Source organism: Choloepus didactylus, chromosome 1, assembly GCF_015220235.1.
Source record: "Choloepus didactylus isolate mChoDid1 chromosome 1, mChoDid1.pri, whole genome shotgun sequence".
Classification (NCBI taxonomy): Eukaryota; Metazoa; Chordata; class Mammalia; order Pilosa; family Megalonychidae; genus Choloepus; species Choloepus didactylus.
Genome location: NC_051307.1, coordinates 113,254,579 through 113,274,495, shown reverse-complemented (window position 1 = coordinate 113,274,495; position 19,917 = coordinate 113,254,579). Strand labels below are relative to the sequence as shown.

Below are 19,917 nucleotides of genomic sequence, written 5' to 3'. Positions count from 1 at the left end.
CTGAAAAACATCCTGTGGAGTGTGTTCTATTAATAATGCCTTCCTTTTATAGACCATCACCCTGTGTACCAAGAATATATTAATCATTATTCCCCAGAGCAAACTTGTGACATAGGTCTTAGGATCCCTTCCTATAGATGAACTAGGAGATTTGTGATTTGTCTAGTGAATGTCTCCCTGCTGGTAAATGGAGTTTCTTAGGGGATTTAGGATTTTCATTTTTTGCCACCCAAAGTGTGGTCACCCGAGCTGGTCTGTGGCCTATTGCATATGGATCTGTGATGAGATAGGTACAGAAATTGAGGGTGAGTGTTCAAAAAATTTTGTAGCAATCTGACATTGCTGTGTCTTACAAGTGGCGTTTCATTTTTTTCTAGTAATTTATTTTTATTATATATTTTACAAGTATCAACTTTGTGAATTGAAATAAAAATAAAGCTGGTTTTGGAAGCACTATTTCAGGGTGCTCCCTAACAATGAATGTAGAAAGTTACTTTCCTCTTTCCACACCCAAGAATCAGAGTCTCTGGGGCTGTGGCATTTTCTTCCTTAGCTTGTCTTTGGACAGGGAGCAGCAGAGCCTGGAGGCTGGGCTGGTGCTCTCCTGGGCAACCATTGCATAAATTTAGAAAAAAGTACCTAGTGTTTTCCAGAGTGGGTAGGTTTCCACCTTGGTTCAAGTTTGGAAAAAGAACATGTATGTGTACAGACACACTGATGGGAAGACAGCATGCTGGAAATAAATTGCACAGGGCAGTTTTCACCCACATGGAGTCAAAATCCTAATGGCTTTAATAGTGGTTAATAAAATGTACATCAAATTTCCTTTTATTTTCCCTCCTGGTATTTGAAGATTTAGCACTTTTTGCTGTTTTTTGGCTTTGAAAATTTATGGTCAGTTTTGCATGTCTATTTTTCATTCTTTCATTCAGCCAATAAATGAGGGGTTGGGGCCCTGCACTGCTTAGCAGTGTGCTGGGTGCAGTGGATTCAGCAGTCAACAGAGGACACGTGGGGCCTGTCCCCATGGAACTCACAGTCCGCTTGGGAAAACAGACATTAAATAATCACAAGGACAACTTCATGGTTATAAACATAAATTCCGTGAAGGAAAAGGGAATAAGGTGGTCAGTCAGTTTTTCATTTGCTCACGTTTGGGAATACACAGAGACAGGATTAAGAGCACCGATGAGTTCATTACTCATTACATTGTTTATAATGTTTATTACATTATTAAGGGCTCTTTAGCATGGTCTCTGACTTAGAGAAGAGTTTAGATTCACAGTTAGGTTTATCTATTGTTTGGAACTTGGTCCTTTGAGACTTTTTTGATGGAATTTTTGCCCTAATAGCACATCTATCTGAAAATCATTTGAATGGGATTGGCCCAGAGAAGTGTGCCCTGTTAATTTTGATGTAGTTACATAATTTGGGATACATATTCTGAGTTTGTGGACAGCAGGTGTCTAGAAGTTTCTATTCGTTGAGGGATCCAATTAGAGGTTATTGCAATGATGCCTTTTCTGTTGGATTATAGGTAGTCTCTCAGTTTCTGAAATTGGAAATTGATTATGTGATTATATGATATGAATGTATTCATTCAACAAATATTTATGGAGTGCCTTGTACATGTGAGATGCTGTTCTAGTGCTGGACATACAGCGATTTGGGTAGATAAAGTCTCTACCTTCATGGTGATTATGTTCCAGTGGGAGAGACAGATAATAAACAAGAAAATGAATAAATTATGTAGTTGCAAATAGTGTTACATGCTAAGAAGAAAGTCAGCCAGCATCAGGTGGTAGGGAGAAATGCAAGGGTGGGGAGTGGGTCTTTATTATTTTGGTTATGTGTCTGAGGAGGTGACTTTTAAATAGACCTGAGGAGCCACTAAGTAAGGATCTGTGGAGAGAGCATCCCCAAAAAAGAACAATAGTTGTCATGACTCTGAAGTAGGAGTGAGCTCAATGTGCTGCTCGGGGGGGCAGCAATAAGGCCAGTGGCTGGGGCATTGTGGGCTGGGGGAGACTGGTGGGACAGGAGGTCAGAGACGTGGGCAGGACAGGGCTCACAAAGAACCAGGGAAAGAACCTACTGCTGGACCCTCCTTCCTACAGCACTCAGGCCCCAAGGTCAAAGACTGAAGGGGGAGAGATGAACAGCACAAAGCAGAGGATGTGGAAGAGGAAATGAACTTAAGATGTGAAAGGACTGATTGTATGAAAAGATTAGTGATAGGTGGGTAAGATTAGCACTGCTCTGCCAGGATAAGTGAGTCAGAAGGAGGGATTCTGACAGGGGCAGGCATAGCCAGCAGAGTGACTCAGATCACAGCTTTGGAACCATCTCTCAAATGGAGATAACGATGTTCACCATGTGGTTGTAATGAAGACACAGCATGCTAACACAGGAAGTCCTCAAGCAGTGGGAACCATCACTCTCATCATCATTATCCATATTTATATTGTTGGAACAATTCCCAACCTTACCGTTTGTTTTCAAGGTGGCATTTGTGATAGCACAAACTAACCAGTGGTTCTCGACTCTGGCTACATGTTAGAATCAGTTTGGGCATTTTAAAAAGAGTTCCAAATCCCAGGCTCCAGCATAGAGCAATGAAATCAGAACATCTAGGGGCAACTCTGGCTTTGTTATTTTTTAAAGAAGCTCTTTAGGCAGGGGCTGAGAATCACTGATAGAGACATAGACATTTTAGGGAGGTCTCTGAGTATGGCTGCAAGGCAGAATCTTAGGAAATACTCCACCTAAGGTGGATAGTTAATTTTGACAGAAAGAGCTTAATGAGGATGATGGTTTATTTTGGTTCTGTTTCTTCTCTTAGTTCTTATATTTTGACTATCGTTTCTCCTTTTCTAGGTATGTAGGAAACCTTCCAAGAATATTTGACTACTCTCCTTTAGACCCAACACAAGATTTCAACACACAGATGTAAGTGCCAGGTTGTATTTTTTAAAGAAAGGATCCAGTGAAATGTTCATAGTTGTTATCTTTGGGTTGCAAAATTAAAGGCAATTCTCTCTTTTTCTTTGATTTTAGAAGTTTTGTAAAACAAACCTGTATTACTTTTATAAGAAGAAATTTAAAAAGTTATCTTTAAAATACTAAGGGAAATTTGAAAAAGATATCAGTGTCGAGCAGAATCAAATAAATGAAATAAGTTACTTGTGAATAATTGGGATAAATATTCCATCTAAAAGCAGCTATGCTTATTGGAACCCACAGGTAATTTTAATATCTCTAAGGGAACACAACAATGACCTTCTTGTTTTTGTTTCTCCCTCCTGTCCAGGACTAAGTTAGGACATGGCCTTCTCTCAGGCCAGTATTCAAAACCTCCGGTGAAATCTGAGCTCATTGAACAGGTGATGAAGGAGGAGCACAAGGTATGTGTCAGAGTGTTTGCCATGTTGCTATATAGATAGGAGGGGCCAGAAGCCAGAATGTGGATTTTTCTTTTATTGGTGGCAGTAAATTTAGCAAGCTGTCAAAATTGCTATTTCATTTTGTAGTCTAAGGTGTCTGTCTGCATAGTCTTAAAAATTATGGTAATGAATAACCAGGGTTGAGGTTTCCTAGGGACAGTCACTTCATGGATTATATGTCTGCACCATCATTAAGTCTTCAGAAACTATGTTCTTTATAAAATAGAGCTGAGATGGAAGAAATAAACCTTTCAAAATATAAGCATTTCCCCTTGGCAATGCAATCTATTTTTGGCCCTGATAGTATCTTACACCTTATAAGCCTCAATTTGCTTGCTAGTATTTCTCAAGGGACTGATGGTTAATAAACAACACACAGTTCTCAACCCTAATTCAAAGCTGAGAATTCAGAATTTCTGGGATGGAATGGGCAGTCCTCAGTTTTGGTAAGCTGTACAGGGAGTTTTTTAAGCACACTCAAGTATGAGAAACTCAGTTGGGTATTGAGTCACTATTAACTGATAAGAGTGATTGAAAGGCAGGCTTTGTCTCCTAACAGCCAGACCTGTTTTTCTATATGCCTGTGGATGGGCCACTGGCACCTTCCTGGGCTGTTTCATTGCACAACTCCAGAGGGCGCCACTCACAAATTGATCTTTTTGAATGGTGTCCCTTGGAATCCTGCAATGCAAAGTTTACATGGCTATATTTGGTGGCTTTGACTCCCATTGCCTCAGACGTCCTAAATGGAGTGTGTGCCTGTACCAGTCTGGATATATCATGTCCCCCAAAACACCATGTTCTTTGATGCAGTCTTGTGGGGGCAGACGTATTAGTGTTGATTAGATTGGAATTCGTTGAGTGTTTCCATGGAGATGTGACTCAGTCAACTGTGAGTGAAACGTTTGACTGGATAATTTCCATGAAGGTGTTACCCTGCCCATTCAGGGTGGGTGTTAACTGAATCGCTGGAGTTGTATAAAGGAGTTCACACACAAGAACCTCAGAGCAACTGAGAGTGACATTTTGGAGGAGCTGCAGCTTACAGAAAACGCAACCCAGGAGCAAGCGGGCGCCTGGAGAGGAACGTCATGGGAGAAAGTCATTTTGAAACCAGGACTCTGGAACAGATGCCAGCCACGTGCCTTCCCAGTTAACAGAGGTTTTCTAGATGCCATTGGCCATCCTCCAGTGAAGGTACCCAATTGTTGATGCCTTACCTTGGACACTTTATGGCCTTAAGACTGTAGCTCTGTAACCAAATAAACCCCCTTTTATAAAAGCCAATCCATTCTGGTGTTTTGCATTCTGGCAGCAATTAGCAAACCGTAACAGTGTCCCATTTCCCCAACACCTGCTCTGTCTTTGGAGTGCCCGGTTTTAACTTACTGGGCAAGTTCTTTCAATTCTGTTTCTTGTGTTTGACCTCTGTGCTTGCGTCTTTTTTTTTTTTTAATTTTAACTTTTATTTATACATATGTAATTAGAATAAGCATAAAAACAAAATTATCAGGATAAAGTGTCACTGCCATTTTGTTTGCAGGGAGGAGTCCGGAAATGGAACAATGACAACATTCTAAGACAATTCCCAAGTTGTGCTTGCATCTTAAGTCACATCCTTTACTAATACTTGCAGACTGAGAGGAAGAATTGAGAGTGAATAAACTCTTGCTCATAATGAAGTTAGCTAGTTGTGGAGCAAGTAGGAGAGATGAGGTTATGAAGGAAACATAGAATGGCAGTGTTTGAGGGTGAAGAGAAGGAAGTAGGCTGTGGAGAGCATGGAGAGGGAAATAAACATTCTGAATGGTGAGGCCAGGGAATCAGAGTGACATGGGAGCAGGAGAACTTAAGTTCTCCAGTTGCATTGCTTTCCAGCATTGCAAGATAATGAGTTCCTTATTCGCCAAGATTGGAAGACCCTTATCTGGGATGCTCTCAAGGAAGTGCATTGGGATGTAGGGCTGGAGCATGCGGTTATCTGGGTTTCTTCTCTCTGAGTTCCTGTGAAACTTTAGAGAGGTAATGGTGAAAATTACCCCATTCAAAAGTTAGTTTTGATTACTTTTGTTCTGTGTTTTTATGCAGGTGTGTTACTTTTCCGATAGTTCTTCTCCTGGGGCAAAGTCCACCTTCGGAGAGGGAGATTGGATTGGGACTTAGGAGCCTGGTTTCTGCTCCTAGCTCTTCCAGCAAGGAGCTTTGTGCCCTTGGGCAAGTCACTCAATCCCTTCTCTCTTTTTTATTGATATATAATTCATATACTGTAAAATCACCCATGTAAAAGTGTACAATTTAGTGTTTATTTGTATATTTACAGGTTGTACAACAATCACCACTCTCCAATTCCAGAACATTTTCTTCACTCCCCTGTCCCCCAAACCCTGTATCTATTAGCAGTTGCTCCTCAACCCCTCTTCCTCCAGCCACTGGCAACCACTGATTTACTTTCTGTTTCTATGGATTTGACTATTCTGGACTTTTCCACGTAACCTCTCTTGATCTCAGCAAGCGAATCACAGAACTGGTCTAGGTGGTGAATGAGGCTGTCCTTTCTAATGTAAATAAAGTCTGTGTCTATTACATGATCAATGTGCTTTTGGAATCTCTTAATTTGAGAAAATGTAAAGTGGAAAGTCATCTATTTAGTGATATTTGGAAGTAAAATTTTGTTTTGTTAATACTACAGCCTCCTTTTACATTAGAAAAGAAATAGTTCTCATGTGAGAGAGACATGTTCTTTATTGGCTGCTTGGTGCCCATTGCTCCCCCCGACCTGTTCCCTGTCCATGCCCATTACACCATAGCTCTGTAGAACTCGAGGGGTCTGAGCCTCACAGGTGGGAACCACTTCTCTGTCTGGATTTTCTGGATCAAGGTGTGTTTAACCTGGCAGTCCTTGGGCCACTCCTGGCCTGCAGGTGTGTTTTGCTTAGCCCATACATAAATATCTGAATTTCCAGCTGCTCTTAAACAGTCAGAACATCTGGCACTATGAGATCCATAATAGCAGTTGGCTGGGGCAGAGTGGCAACCCTCCTTTTTCACAAGGTCACAAAACCCCCAGCTGGCTGCAGCCCATTTCTGACTCGTAACCCAGCTGGTCCTCTGGGTATTTGAATTTGCAGCCCTAGACCTAAATGACTTGTAAAATCTTTTCCAGGGCTGAGGTTCAATGGTATAGGGTCTTGAAGAAAGAATACTAATCAATGTGATCAGTGGTACAATGTGTAGATTGGCCGTGGTAGGGAGGACCCATCTAGCTAGATGGGAAACCATGAATATCTGGTCCAAATGTCAATAAAATTCCTTTTGTTTTAAAAATAGAGCTTGAGAATGCACCATATGATTTTTTTTTTTTTTAATGTCCTGGGGGTGTCAATTTCAAACTGTTACTCTAACAGACAAATAGGTTCATAGCAAAAATCTCTGCTCCCCTTGACAGTGGAGTGAATCAGTTTCTGAAGCATCGAGATTTTCGCTGATTGGTTTCAGAGAAACCAATTTGTAAGAATCCTCCTTCCTTCCAGGTATCAGATTCTTGCCCTTTGGTCAGGTGGTCCTGCCCCAGGCCTCTGATGTTGGTAACTTGTAGATGAGCTGAGATGCCCTAAGAGGGGAAAGAAGCTGTGCTGAAGCAGAGAAGGGGCTAGGTTATGAGAGGAATGTGTGGTGGAGGTGAGAGAGTCAGGAGTTCTCAGAGCCATGTGGCAGAGATGCGTTTTTACAGTGCCACCACCAACAAAGATGCTAATAACTAGCATTCCATAGTGCTTGGTTAGGGCTGGGCCCTTCCTGTGTATTCAAGGGTGGAGAAACTGATGCACAGAAACCTTACCTGAAGTTACAAAGCTAATGCGTGGCAGAGCTGGAATGTAAACCAGGCAGGCTGGCTCCTAAGTCTGTGCTTTTGACCACTACACTATACTGCTGCCCTAAAGGTTGGATGACAAGGGGAGCATTTGAAGTTTGCAGAATTACCAGATAGCCTGCTAATGTGGGTTTCTCACCTCTGTCTTAGGTCTTGGGTCATTTTTAGAATATATACTTCTTGCCTTTAAGTTGGTCTGCTAGTGACAAAGATGATAATGCATGTTTAATAAACAGTTTCATTTATAAAGGGATTTACATTACTGGTTAGGGTACTGCCATTTCTACTGAAATTTGTTGGATTGATTTTTTTTCCCTGATCATTTTTATTTTACCCTTATTTCTTAGAATGACAGTAAATGAACAAAATATGCAAATGTATTTGGGTGATATATGTATGCTTCTCTTTGCTACCTCAAAATGTTAAAATCATCTAAAATGCATACCCAATGGTGTGTTGGTTAGGGTTCTCTAGGGAAACAGAATCAACAGGAGATGTGTATAAATATAAGATTTATAAAAGTGTCTCACGCAACTGTGGGTATGCATGAGTCCAGATTCCTTAAGGCAGGCAGCAGACTGGCAACTCCAATGAAAATGTTCAATGAACTCCTCAGGCAGTGAACTGGCAACTTCGACAAAACTCCTCAGGAAACACTTCACTGGCCAGCCGAAGAAGACGTGAAGGTCCTCTGTCTGTCTGGCAAAAGTCTTCAACTGATTGGATTAAATCCAGCTGACTGCATTGTCTCATTGTGGAAGACACGCCCTTCGTTGAAGTAATCAGTCACAGCTGCAGCCAATTGACTGTTGATCTAATAAACCAGCCTGTTGGTTTATTAACCAGCCACAAATGTCCTTGCAGTAATGGATAGGCCAGTGCTTGCTTGGCCAGAGTACCATTACCTGTCCAAGTTGACACATGAACCTAACCAGCACGCATGGGAAAAATAGCTAAGCAATTATTGGTTTTCTGTCCTCCGGTATTCTCTTTTGTTTAGAGAAAAGGAAAAAAATACGGTTACTTTGGTTAAAGACAATAATTAATATGAATGGTTGATTAAATTGGGTGTATAGTAGTTACAGAGAAATAAAAAATGTATAACATAATATATATGGTTTTCTGTTTATTAAGAGAGTTATTACTGTATATCAAGAGGGTAAATTTAATTTGGTATATATTCTGTTTTATTTAATACATTGATAAGTTAAAATTATATTTTAAGGCTATAGTTAAAAAGTTTAAATTTATAAATTATATATTTCTATAATCACATAAGCCTAAATACACATACATATAAAGGTATATTGATAAATCCTATGCAAGTAGTTAAATTAATCATGTAGAAAAAGAATAAAATTAAAATTTGTGTAGATTATTCTGTATCTAGATTAGTAGAGGTTCCTTTTTTTTTAATTAGAGAAGTTGTAAGTATACAGAAAAATCATATATCTCTCTCCCACAGTTTTTCCTATTAACACTTTGCATTAGTGTGGTTCTTTTGTTACAATTGATGAAACAATAGTTAGTAGTCCATAGTTTACATTAGGGTTTACCGTTTGTGATGTACATTTCTTTTTTTTTTAAAGCAATTTTACTGAGATATGTTCACATACTATACAATCCACAACAAAGTATAATCACAGAGTTGTGCAGAGTCACCACAATCAATTTTAGAACATTTTCATTACTCCAAAAAGAAAAGCCCCTTACTCCTTAGCAGTCACTTCTCAGTCCCTCTATCCTTCCCCAGCCCTACAACCACTAATCTAATTCTGATTCTATAGATTTATTTATATTTACATTTTATACAAATGGAATCATACAATATGTAGTACTTTGTGTCTGGTTTTTTTCACAAACATATGTTTTTTTTAAAGTATTGCTTTTTTTTTCTTTAAATTAGAGACTTTTACCTGACATAAGTCATGTAAAAAATGCAACGTTCCCGTGTACCCATCTATTGTTAAAGCTTTGCATTGGTTTGATACCTTTGTTATAACTGGTGAAAGAATATTAAAATATTACTGTTAACTATAGTCCATAGTCTGCATTGGGTGTATTTTTCCCAGTTACCATCCTTTTATTAATGCCTTCTAATAGTGACATACATTTGTTATAATTCATGAAAGAACATTCTTGTATTTCTGCTATTAACCACAGCATTGTCCACAACAGGTTTCACTGTGTTATACAGTCCCTTGTTGTATCCTCTAACTTTCCTTCTGGTAACATACATGATCTAAAACTTATCCTTTCAACCACATTCACATATATAATTCAGAGCTATTAATTATATTCACAATAATGTGCTACCATCATCACTATCCATTTCCAAACATTTACAATCAATCTCTTTAGAAATTCTGTACTGTTTAGCATCAGCTCCCCATTCTCTACCTCCATCCTATCTCCTGGTAGCTGTATTCTAGATTCTAACTCTATGAGTTTGATTATTATAATTAATTCATATAAGTGAGATCATACAATATTTGTCTTTTTGTGTCTGGCTTTTTTCACTCAACATAGTGACCTCAAAGTTCATCCATATTGTCACGTGCATCAGGACTTCATTTCTTCTTACAGATGAATAATATTCCATTGTATGTGTGTACCACATTTTGTTTATCCATTCATTGTTGATGGGCACTTGGGTTGCTTCTTCTTTTGGCAATTTTGAATAATGCTCCTGTGAACATTGGTGTGCAAACATCTGTTTGAGTTTCTGCTTTCAGTTCTTTTGAATGTTTACCTAGTAATGGGGTGGCTGGATCATATGGCAATTCTATACTTAACTTCCTGAGGAACCGCCAGACTGTCTTCTACAGTGGCTGCACCATTTTACATTCCCTCCAGCAGTGAATAAGTGTTCCTATTTCTCCACATCCTAACACTTATATTTTCTGTTTTTTTTTTTTAATAGTGGCCATTGTAATAGGTGTGAAGTGATACCTAATTGTGCTTTTGATTTGCATTTCCCTAATAGCTAGTGATTTTGAGCATGTTTTCATGTGCTTTTTAGCCATATGTATTTCCTTTTTGGAAAAATGTCTATTCAAGTCTTTTGCCCATTTTTAAATTGGGTTGTTTGTCTTTATTGTTGAGTTTTAGGATTTTAAAAATATATTCTGGATGTTAAACCCTTATTGGATATGTGGTTTCCAAACTATTTTCTTCCATTGATTAGGCTGCCTTTTCACTTGGCCAACAAAGTCCTTTGAAGCACCGAAGTTTTTAATTTTCAGGAAGTCCCATTTATCTATTTTTTCTTCCATTTCTTGTGCTTTGGGTGTAAAGTCTAAGAAACCAATGCCTACCACAAGATCCTGAAAATATTTCTCTGCATTGCCTCCTAGGAGTTTATGGTCTTGGCTCTTATATTTAGGTCTTTGATCCATTTTGAGTTAATTTTTGTGTTAGATTGAGATAGGGGTTCTTTTTCATTCTTTTGCATTGGATATCCAATTTTCCTAGCGCTGTTTGTTGAAGAGACTATTTGGTTCTAGTTGAGTGGACTTGGCAGTCTTGTCAAATATCATAGAGGTGAGGGTCTATTTCTGAACTCTCAGTTTGATACCATTGGTGAGTATATCTATCTTTATGTCAGAATCATGCTGTTTTGACCACTGTAGGTTTGTTCTTTTTCAAGATGTTTTTGGGTATTTGGGGCTCATTACCCTTCCTAATAAATTTGATAGTTGGCTTTTCCATTTCTGCAAAATAGGCTGTTGGAATTTTGATTGGAATTGTATTGAGTCTGTGAATCAATTTGGGTAGAATTGACATCTAGATATTTAGCCTTCCAGTCCATGAACACTGAATGTCCTTCCATTTATTTAGGCCTTCTTTGATTTCTTTTAGCACTGTTTTGTAGTTTTCTATGTACAGTCTTTTGCATCCTTGGTTAGATTTGTTCCTAGATACTTGATTATTTTATTTGCTATTGTAAATGGATTTTTTTCCCTTGATTTCCTCCTCAGATTGCTCATTATTAGGTAGAAACACTACTGATATTTTCATGTTAATCTTGTATCCTGCCACTTTGCTGAACTTGTTTATTTGCTCTAGTAGCTTTGTTGTCAATTTTTTGGGACCTTCCACATATAAGTTCATGCCATCTGCAAATAGTGACAGTTTTACTTCTTCCTTTCCAATTTGGATGTCTTTTATTTCTTTTTCTTGCCTAACTTCTCTAGCTAGAACTTCTGGCACAATGTTGAATAACAGTGGGCATCCATGTCTTGTTTCCGATCTTGGAGGGAAAGCTTTCAGTCTTTCCCCATTGAGTATGATGTTATATATGCCGTTTCATATATGCCCTTTAACACGTTGAGGAAATTTCCTTCTATTCCTATCTGTTGAAGTGTTTTTATCAAGAAAGGATGATGCTGGATTTTGCAAATGGCTTTTCTGCATCAATCGAGATGATCATGTGGTTTTCTCCCTTCAATTTGTTAATGTGGTATATTACATTAATTGATTTTCTTCTGTTGAACCACCCTTGCATACCTGGGATAAAACATGCTTGATTATGGTGTATAATTCTTTTAATGTGCATTGGATTCAATTTGCAAGTACTTTGCTGAGGATTTTTGCATCTATATTCTTTTGAGAAATTGGTCTGTAATGTTGTTTGCTTGTAGCATCTTTATCTGGCATTGGTATAGGGTGATGTTGGCTTCGTAAAATGAATTCGGTAGTGTTCCCTCCTGTTTAATTGTTTGAAGAGTTTCAGCAGGATTGGTATTATTTCTACTTGGAATGATTGGTAGAATTCACCTGTAAAGCCATCTGGTCCTGGGCTTTTCTTTGTTGGGGGTTTTTGATGGCTGATTTAATCTGTTTACTTGTAATTGGTCTGTTGAAGTTGTCTTTTTCTTCTAGAGTCAGTGTAGGTTGTTCTTGTGTTTCTAGGAATTTGTCCATTTTATCTAGGTTTTTTAATTTGTTGGTATACAGTTGTTCATAGTATCCTTTCATGATCCTTTTTATTTCTGTGGGGTCAGTAGTAATATTCCCCTCTCATTTCTGGTTTTATTTATTTGCATCTTCTCTCTTTTTCAGTCTAGATAAGGGTTTTCCAGCTTTATTGATCCTGTCAAAGAAGCAATTTTTGGTTTTGTCAATTCTATTTTTTTTTTAGTCTCAATTTCATGGATTTCTGCTCTAATCTTTATTTCTTTCCTTCTCCTTGCTTTGGAATTAGTTTGCTGTTCTTTTCTAGTTCCATGTGTGCAGTTAAGTCTTTGATTTTAGCTCTTTCTTCTTTTTTAATGTAGATGTTTAGGGCTATAAATTTCCTGCTCAGTACTGCCTTCATTGCATCTTATAAGTTTTGATATTTTGTGTTCTCATTTTCATCCATCTCGAGGTATTTACTGATTTCTGTTGCAATTTCTTCTTTGACCCACTGATTAAGAGTGAGTTGTTTAACCTCCATATATTTGCATAATTTCTGGTTCTCTGTTATTTATTTCCAGCTTCGTTCCATTATGGTCAGAGAAAGTGCTTTGTCTCATTTCTATCTTTTAAAATTTGTTGAGATTTGTTTTGTGACCAATATATGGTCTTATCCTGGAAAACGACACAAGAAATCTTGCTGTTTTGGGGTGCAATATTCTTTATATGCCTGTTAGGTCTGGTTCTTAATGATATTATTCAAGTTCTCTGTTTCCTTTTTGATTATCTTTTAGATGTTCTATCTATGATGAGTGTGGCATATTGATGTCTCTAAATATTATCATGGAGACACCTATTTCTCCCTTCAGTTTTGCTGGTATTTGCCTCATATATTTTGGGGCACTATGGTTAGTTAGGTACATATATATTTGATTGTTATCTGTTCTTGGTGGATTGTCCCTTTTATTAATGTATTGTGTCATTCTTTGTCTCTTATAACAGGTTTGCATTTAAGGTCTATTTTGTCTGATAGTAGTATAGCTACCTCAGCTTTTTTTTGTTTACTATTTGCATGGGACATCTTTTTCCATCCTTTCACTCTCAACCTATTTGTGTCTTTAGCTTTAAGGTGAGTCTCTTGTAGATAGCATATAGATGGATCATACTTTTTTATCCATTCTGCCAGTCTATGTCTTTTGATTGGGGAGTTTAATCCATTAGCATTCAATATTATTACTGTAAAAACAGTACCTACTTCAACCATTTTATCTTTTGGTTTTTATATATCATAACTTATTTTTATCTTTTTTTTTTTTTTTACCTTTTGGTTACCCTTACTGATAATCTTCATTTCTATACTCTCTTCCAAGCCTCTCTCTCCTGTCTTTTCTTTCAGCCTGCAGAACTCCCTTTAGTAGTTCTTGTAGGGCAGGTTTCTTGTTAGCAAAGTCTCTCGGATTCTGTTTATCTGTGAGTACTTTAAACTAGTTTTCATTTTTAAAAAAAATTTTATTATCTTTTTACCTTTTTTATTGTGAAATATATATACAGAAAAGTGATAATTTTCAAAATATGATATAACAAGTAGTTAGTGAGCAAATTTCAAAGAATGTATTACAGTGCCACAAATTCAGTTATTTCCTTATTGTGAAATATAACATATATACAGAAAGGTGATAATTTTCAAAGTACAGTTCTCCTTCATTTTTGAAGGACAGTTTTGTTGGATAAAGAATTCTTGGCTGATGGTTTTTCTCTTTCACTATCTTAAATATATCATACCACTGCCTTCTTGCCTCCATGGTTTCTGATGAGAAATTAGCACTTAATGTTATTGTAGATCCTTTGTATGTGGTGAATCGCTTTTCTCTTTCTGCTTTCAGAATTCTCTCTTTATCTTTGGCATTTGACATTCTGATTCTCAGAGTAGTTCTAGTAGGATGTATTCTGTTTGGAGTATGTTGCACTCCTTGGGCATGTATATCTATGTCCTTCCTAAGAGTTGGGAAATTTTCAGCTATTATTTCCTCAAATATTCTTTCTGCTTCCTTGCCCTTCTCTTTTCCTTCTGTCACATATGTTTATGTGCTTCATGCTGCCATTCAATTCCCTGAGACCCTGCTCATTTTTTCCCATTCTTTTCTCTGTCTTTTTTCTATCTGTAAGATTTTGATTATCCTATCTTCTGGTTCACTAATTCTTTTTCTGCCTGTTCAAATCTGCTGTTTTATGCCTCTAGTATATATATATATATATATATTTAATTTTTATTGGGATTGTTCAGATACCATACAATTATCCAGAGATCCAAAGTGTACAATCAGTTGCCCCTGGTACCCGCATACAGCAGTGCATCCATAGCCACACTTAATTTTTGTTCAATTTTTAGAAGCTTTTCATTACTCCAGACAAGAAATAGAGTAAAAGATGAAAAAAGAGAAAAAGAAAAGGAAACTCGAATCCTCCCATATCCCTAACCAACCCCCCTCAATTCTTGGCTCGTAGTGTTGGTATAGTACATTTGTTACTGTTTATGCAAAAATGTTGTAATACTACTAACTGTAGTATATAGTTTGCAATAGATATATATTTCTTCCCTATATGTTCCTGTATTATTAACTTCTAATTGTATTGTCATACATTTGTTCTGGTTCATGGAAGAGATTTCTAATATTTGTACAGTTAATCATGGACATTGCCCACCATAGGATTCAGTTTTATACAGTCCCATCTTTTGATCTCCAACTTTCCTTCTGGTGACATATATGACTCTGAGCTTCCCCTTTCCACCTCATTCACACACCATTTGGCACTGTTAGTTATTCTCACATCTTGTGTCCTATATCTTGGTACCTTATATTTCATGTCTATGTGTTTACATATTATAATTAGTTCCTATCAGTGAGACCCTGCAATATTTGTCCTTATGTGTCTGGCTTATTTCACTCAGTTTATTACCCTCGAGGTTTTGTCTTTAGCCCATTTTTTTTTAATATGGTTTTGTTCACACACTGTACATTCCATCCTAAGTAAATAATCGATGGTTCTCTGTATGGCCATATATTTATGTGTTCACCACCTTCACCACTATCTATATAAGGGCATCTACATTTCTTCCACAAGGCAGGAGGGAGAGTCAAAGAAGGTAGAGAGGCAAAAGAAAGAGGAAGAAAAATGACAGCTAGGAAGAAGCAAAAGGAAAAAGAACCTTAAATCAAAGCAGAGTAAAGAGTCAGACAACACCACCAATGTCAATTGTCTAACATGCCCCCCCTTCCCCCCCTCTTATCTGCATTTACCTTGGTATATTGCCTTTGTTACATTAAAGGAAGCATGATACAATGATTCTGTTAGTTACAGTCTCTAGTTTATGTTGATTGCATCCCTTTCCCAATGCCTCCCCATTTCTAACACCTTGCAAAGTTGACATTTGCTTGTTCTCCCTTGTAAAAGAACATATTTGTACATTTTATCAAAATTGTTGAATACTCTAGATTTCACCAAGTTACACAGTCTCAGTCTTTTATCTTTCCTCCTTTCTTCTGGTGTCTCACATGCTCCCAACCTTCCTCTCTCAACCGTATTCATTGTTATCTTTGTTCAGTGTACTTACATTGCTATGTTACCATCTCCAAAAATTGTGTTCCAAACCACGTACTCCAAACCACCATCACTCCGTAGTGCTCCCTTTAGTATTTCCTGTAGGGCAGGTGTCTTGTTCACAAAGTCTCTCATTGTCTGTTTGTCAGAAAATATTTTGAGCTCTCCCTCATATTTGCAGGACAGCTTTGCTGGATATAGGATTCTTGGTCGGTGGTTTTCCTCTTTCAGTATCTTAAATATATCACACCACTTGCCTCCATGGTTTCTGCTGAGAGATCCTCACATAGTCTTATTAAGTTTCCTTTGTATGTGATGGATTGCTTTTCTCTCGCTGCTTTCAGGATTTTCTCTTCGTCTTTGACATTTGATAATCTGATTATTAAGTGTCTTGGCATAGGCCTATTCATATCTCTTCTGTTTGGAGTACGCTGCGCTTCTTGGATCTGTAATTTTATGTCTTTCATAAGAGATGGGAAATTTTCATTAATTATTTCCTCTATTATTGCTTCTGCCCCTTTTCCCTTCTCTTTTCCTTCTGGGACACCAATGATATGTACATCCTTGTACTTTGTTTCATCTTTAAGTTCCCGGAGACGTTGCTCATATTTTTTCATTCTTTTCTCCATCTGCTCCTTTGTGTGTAGGCTTTCAGGTGTTTTGTTCTCCAGTTCTTGAGTGTTTTCTTCTGCTCTTGAGATCTGCTGTTGTATGTTTCCATTGTGTCTTTCGTCTCTTGTGTTGTGCCTTTCACGTCCATAGATTCTACTAGTTGTTTTTTTGAACTTTTGATTTCTGCCTTATGTATGCCCAGTGTTTTCTTTACAGCCTCTATCTCTTTTGCGATATCTTCTCTAAACTTTTTGAATTGATTTAGCATTAATTGTTTAAATTCCTGTATCTCAGTTGAAGTGTATGTTTGTTTCTTTGACTGGGCCATAACTTTGTTTTTCTTAGTGTAGATTGTAATTTTCTGTTGTCTAGGCATGGTTTCCTTGGTTATCTCAATCAGGTTTTCCCAGACCAGAACAGGCTCAGGTCCCAGAGGGAAGAAATATTCAGTATCTGATTTACCTGAGGGTGTCTCTTAGAAAATTGGTTCCTGTGATGCCTCAGGTCACTGTGCTTTTCTGTCCAGCAGGTGGTGCCTGTTAGCCTATAATTCTTGACTGGTGTGAGGAGGTATGGCTGTGTTCCCCCAGGTTCTGGGGTCTGGTTCTGAATGGAAAGGGCCCCACCCCTGTCCTCTTAGAGAAGATAGACCCCCTAGGGGGAGGTCATTAGCATTTCAATCGTCTCTCTCTCTCTACTTGTGCTATCTCCACCCTTCTTTGAGTCACAGCACTGGGAACTGAAATGGCTGGGGCTTTCTCCACTGAGCCAAAAAAGAAACAGATAGTCCCCTTCAGACCTAGTCCAAGGTGACCCTCCGGCTCTCCAAGGTCAGTCGTCACCCAGAGCCTCCGTCTGTTTTTCGGGGATTCGTACCTGTAGTGAGCAGTTCACACTCGCTACTTAAAACCCCAGTTGGAGCTCAGCTGAGCTATATTCACTTGCTGGGAGAGAGCTTCTCTCTGGCACCACAAGGCTTTGCAGCTCGGGCTATGGGGGAAGGGTCTCACGACTTGGATCCGCAGGTTTTACTTACAGATTTTATGCTGTGTTCTCGGGCATTCCTCCCAATTCAGGTTGGTGTATGATGAGTGGATGGTTTCATTTGGCCCCCTGCAGTTATTCTGGATTATTTACTAGTTGTTTCTGGTTTTTTTAGTTGTTCCAGGGGGGACTACTTAGCTTCCACTCCTCTCTATGCCGCCATCTTCCAGAAGGCTCTCTCCAGTATATTTTTAATCACTTTTATTGTGCCTTTCATCCCCATATTTTCTGTTATGTTTCTTTTTATACTTTCAAATTCTTCTTTATGCTCAATCATTTTCTTCTTAATATCCTTTATCTCTTTATGCATATTTTCCTTCATCTCCTTGAATTGATTTAGGAGGTTTATTTGAACTTCTTTGATTAGTTTTCCCAAATTTTGAGTCTCCTCTGAAGGTTTAATTTCGCTCTTTGACTGAGCCATGTCTTCGTGTTTCTTAGTATGGCTTGTAATTTTTGCTGATGCCTAGGCATCTGATTATCTTGATGAGTTAACTCTAAAGGTCAGTTTCTCCCTCTTGTCTAGGGTTTTATTGTTGATTGGATTTGTGTTAAGCCTCTTCTTTGACACTTGGTTCAGCTTATTTTAGACCTTTAGAGTAGCCTGTGTTTAACTGATCAGATGTTTTTCAACTCTTCCTCTTCTGATTCTTGCTTTGGGTATGTAGTACAATTTTTAAGATTGTACTCTGTGCAATTGTTTCACCCCCAGGAGAAGGCTTCCTTTTCTTTGTTCCTTCTCTGGGAATCTTGATCTATTCTGTTTGTTTTTGTTTTGCCTCTATTATTTTATTTTATTTTATTATTTTATTTTAATTTAATTTAATTTTATTGTATTTTGTTTTAATTTTTTATTTTATTTTATTTTACTTTTTTAATAATATAAAAAGTAAATAATAAAATAAAGTAAGTAAAATAATAAAAATATCAAATAATAATTTATAATAAATTGTTAATAATAAATAATTAATAATAAAATAATAAAGTAAATATTAAAATAAAATTTTACTTTTTAAATTTTATTATTTACTTATTTCATTTTATTTTACTCTCCTTTTTGTTGCTGCTTGTTGCTTTTACCTGGAGGCAGATGCTGGGAGAAGAATCTCCCTGGAGAGGACTTTCCCAAGTCAGTATTTCTCAGCCAAAGCAGGGCCCCCACAAAGGGGGCGCTGACCAGCTCCAAAGAGCCCAGGGGAGAGGGTCAGGAAAGAGGCCAAAAAGGCTTTTTGACTGCTCCCCAATGCTGCACTTTCCTAGTCTACCCAGCAGATGGAGGTCTTCAGCAAGCTTTTCCCTGAAGTCCTAAGGAGGCCCTGTGGCTTTAAATTTCCACTATCTTTGCCCCTATCAAGGGTGGTTTTTAAACAATGGCTGCAATGATTCCTGTCCAGGGTGGGCTAAAACAGTGGTTCAGAGTGGGTACCCAGCAGTCTACATTCACCAATCAAAACCCATGATCAGTCCTGCTCTTCTTCCCTGGATGCTGTAAAGTGCTCTTCTAGCCTCTGGAGCACAAGAACGGTTGTTTCAGTTTCTGCCTGTCAGGTAGCTGTTTTTGTAGAAGGAGTGAGTCTGTAGTTCCCTACTCCACCATCTTCCCTGGAAGTTCTTATGTTGTACATTTCTATGGTTTTAAAAATGTTTGTTCTTATAACATATATACAACCATAGATTTCTCATTTTAACCACTTTTGAATATACAATTCAGTTGTGTTAATTAAACTTACAATATTTTGCTACCATTACTACCACCCATTAACAAGGCTTTTCCATCACCCCAAATGGAACTCTGAATCAATTAAGCATTAACTCCCCATTCTCTACTCCCACCTTGGCTCCTGGTAAGGTGTATTCCCATTTCTGACTCTATGAATATGCTTCTTCTAATTATTTCATATAGGTGAGATCATATAATATTTGTTCTTTTGCATCTGGCTTATTTCACTCAACATGATGTCTTTTTTTTTTTTTCAACATGATGTCTTAAGGGTTCTTCTGTGTTATTGAATGCATTGGGACTTCATTTCTTCTTACAGCTGAATAATACTCCATTGAATGTATATACAACATTTTGTTTATATTGAATTGATTTTTAAAATTAAATTACATCTGCAATAGATAAAAAATTCTTTCTCACTAAGAAAAGACTTTTTCTTCTTCAAAAATATATTCCAGATGTTTATGCATTCTAAGATGGTGCTTCCAAAAATTGTTAATAATGGATGTTTATGCTTTCTAAGACGGTGCTTCCAAAAACTGTTAATGCTGAATACTCCTTAATTTATTTTTCTTCCAAAGATAACATGTTTTAAACAATCCTATATTCTGAGCAAACTGTGGGTTTTAAGCAGCAATTCATTTGGTTGCCCTTCTAAATAATCCTTGACACATAATTGCAGGAGGTAATGACTGTTCTACTTTGAGGTGATATAATTTTAGCCTCAA

At 37.6% G+C, this 19,917-nt stretch overlaps 1 protein-coding gene across 1 annotated transcript in view; it reads left to right on the top strand.

Annotated features, from left to right (window-relative positions):
- The window catches only part of USP13 (ubiquitin specific peptidase 13), a 143,019-nt gene that overhangs the window by 67,681 nt on the left and 55,421 nt on the right, over positions 1–19,917 (top strand). Inside the window, exons 9-10 of the mRNA XM_037840050.1 lie at positions 2,878–2,949; positions 3,311–3,404. Coding sequence (XP_037695978.1) covers positions 2,878–2,949; positions 3,311–3,404 — 166 coding nt within the window. The remainder of the gene's footprint in view (positions 1–2,877; positions 2,950–3,310; positions 3,405–19,917) is intronic.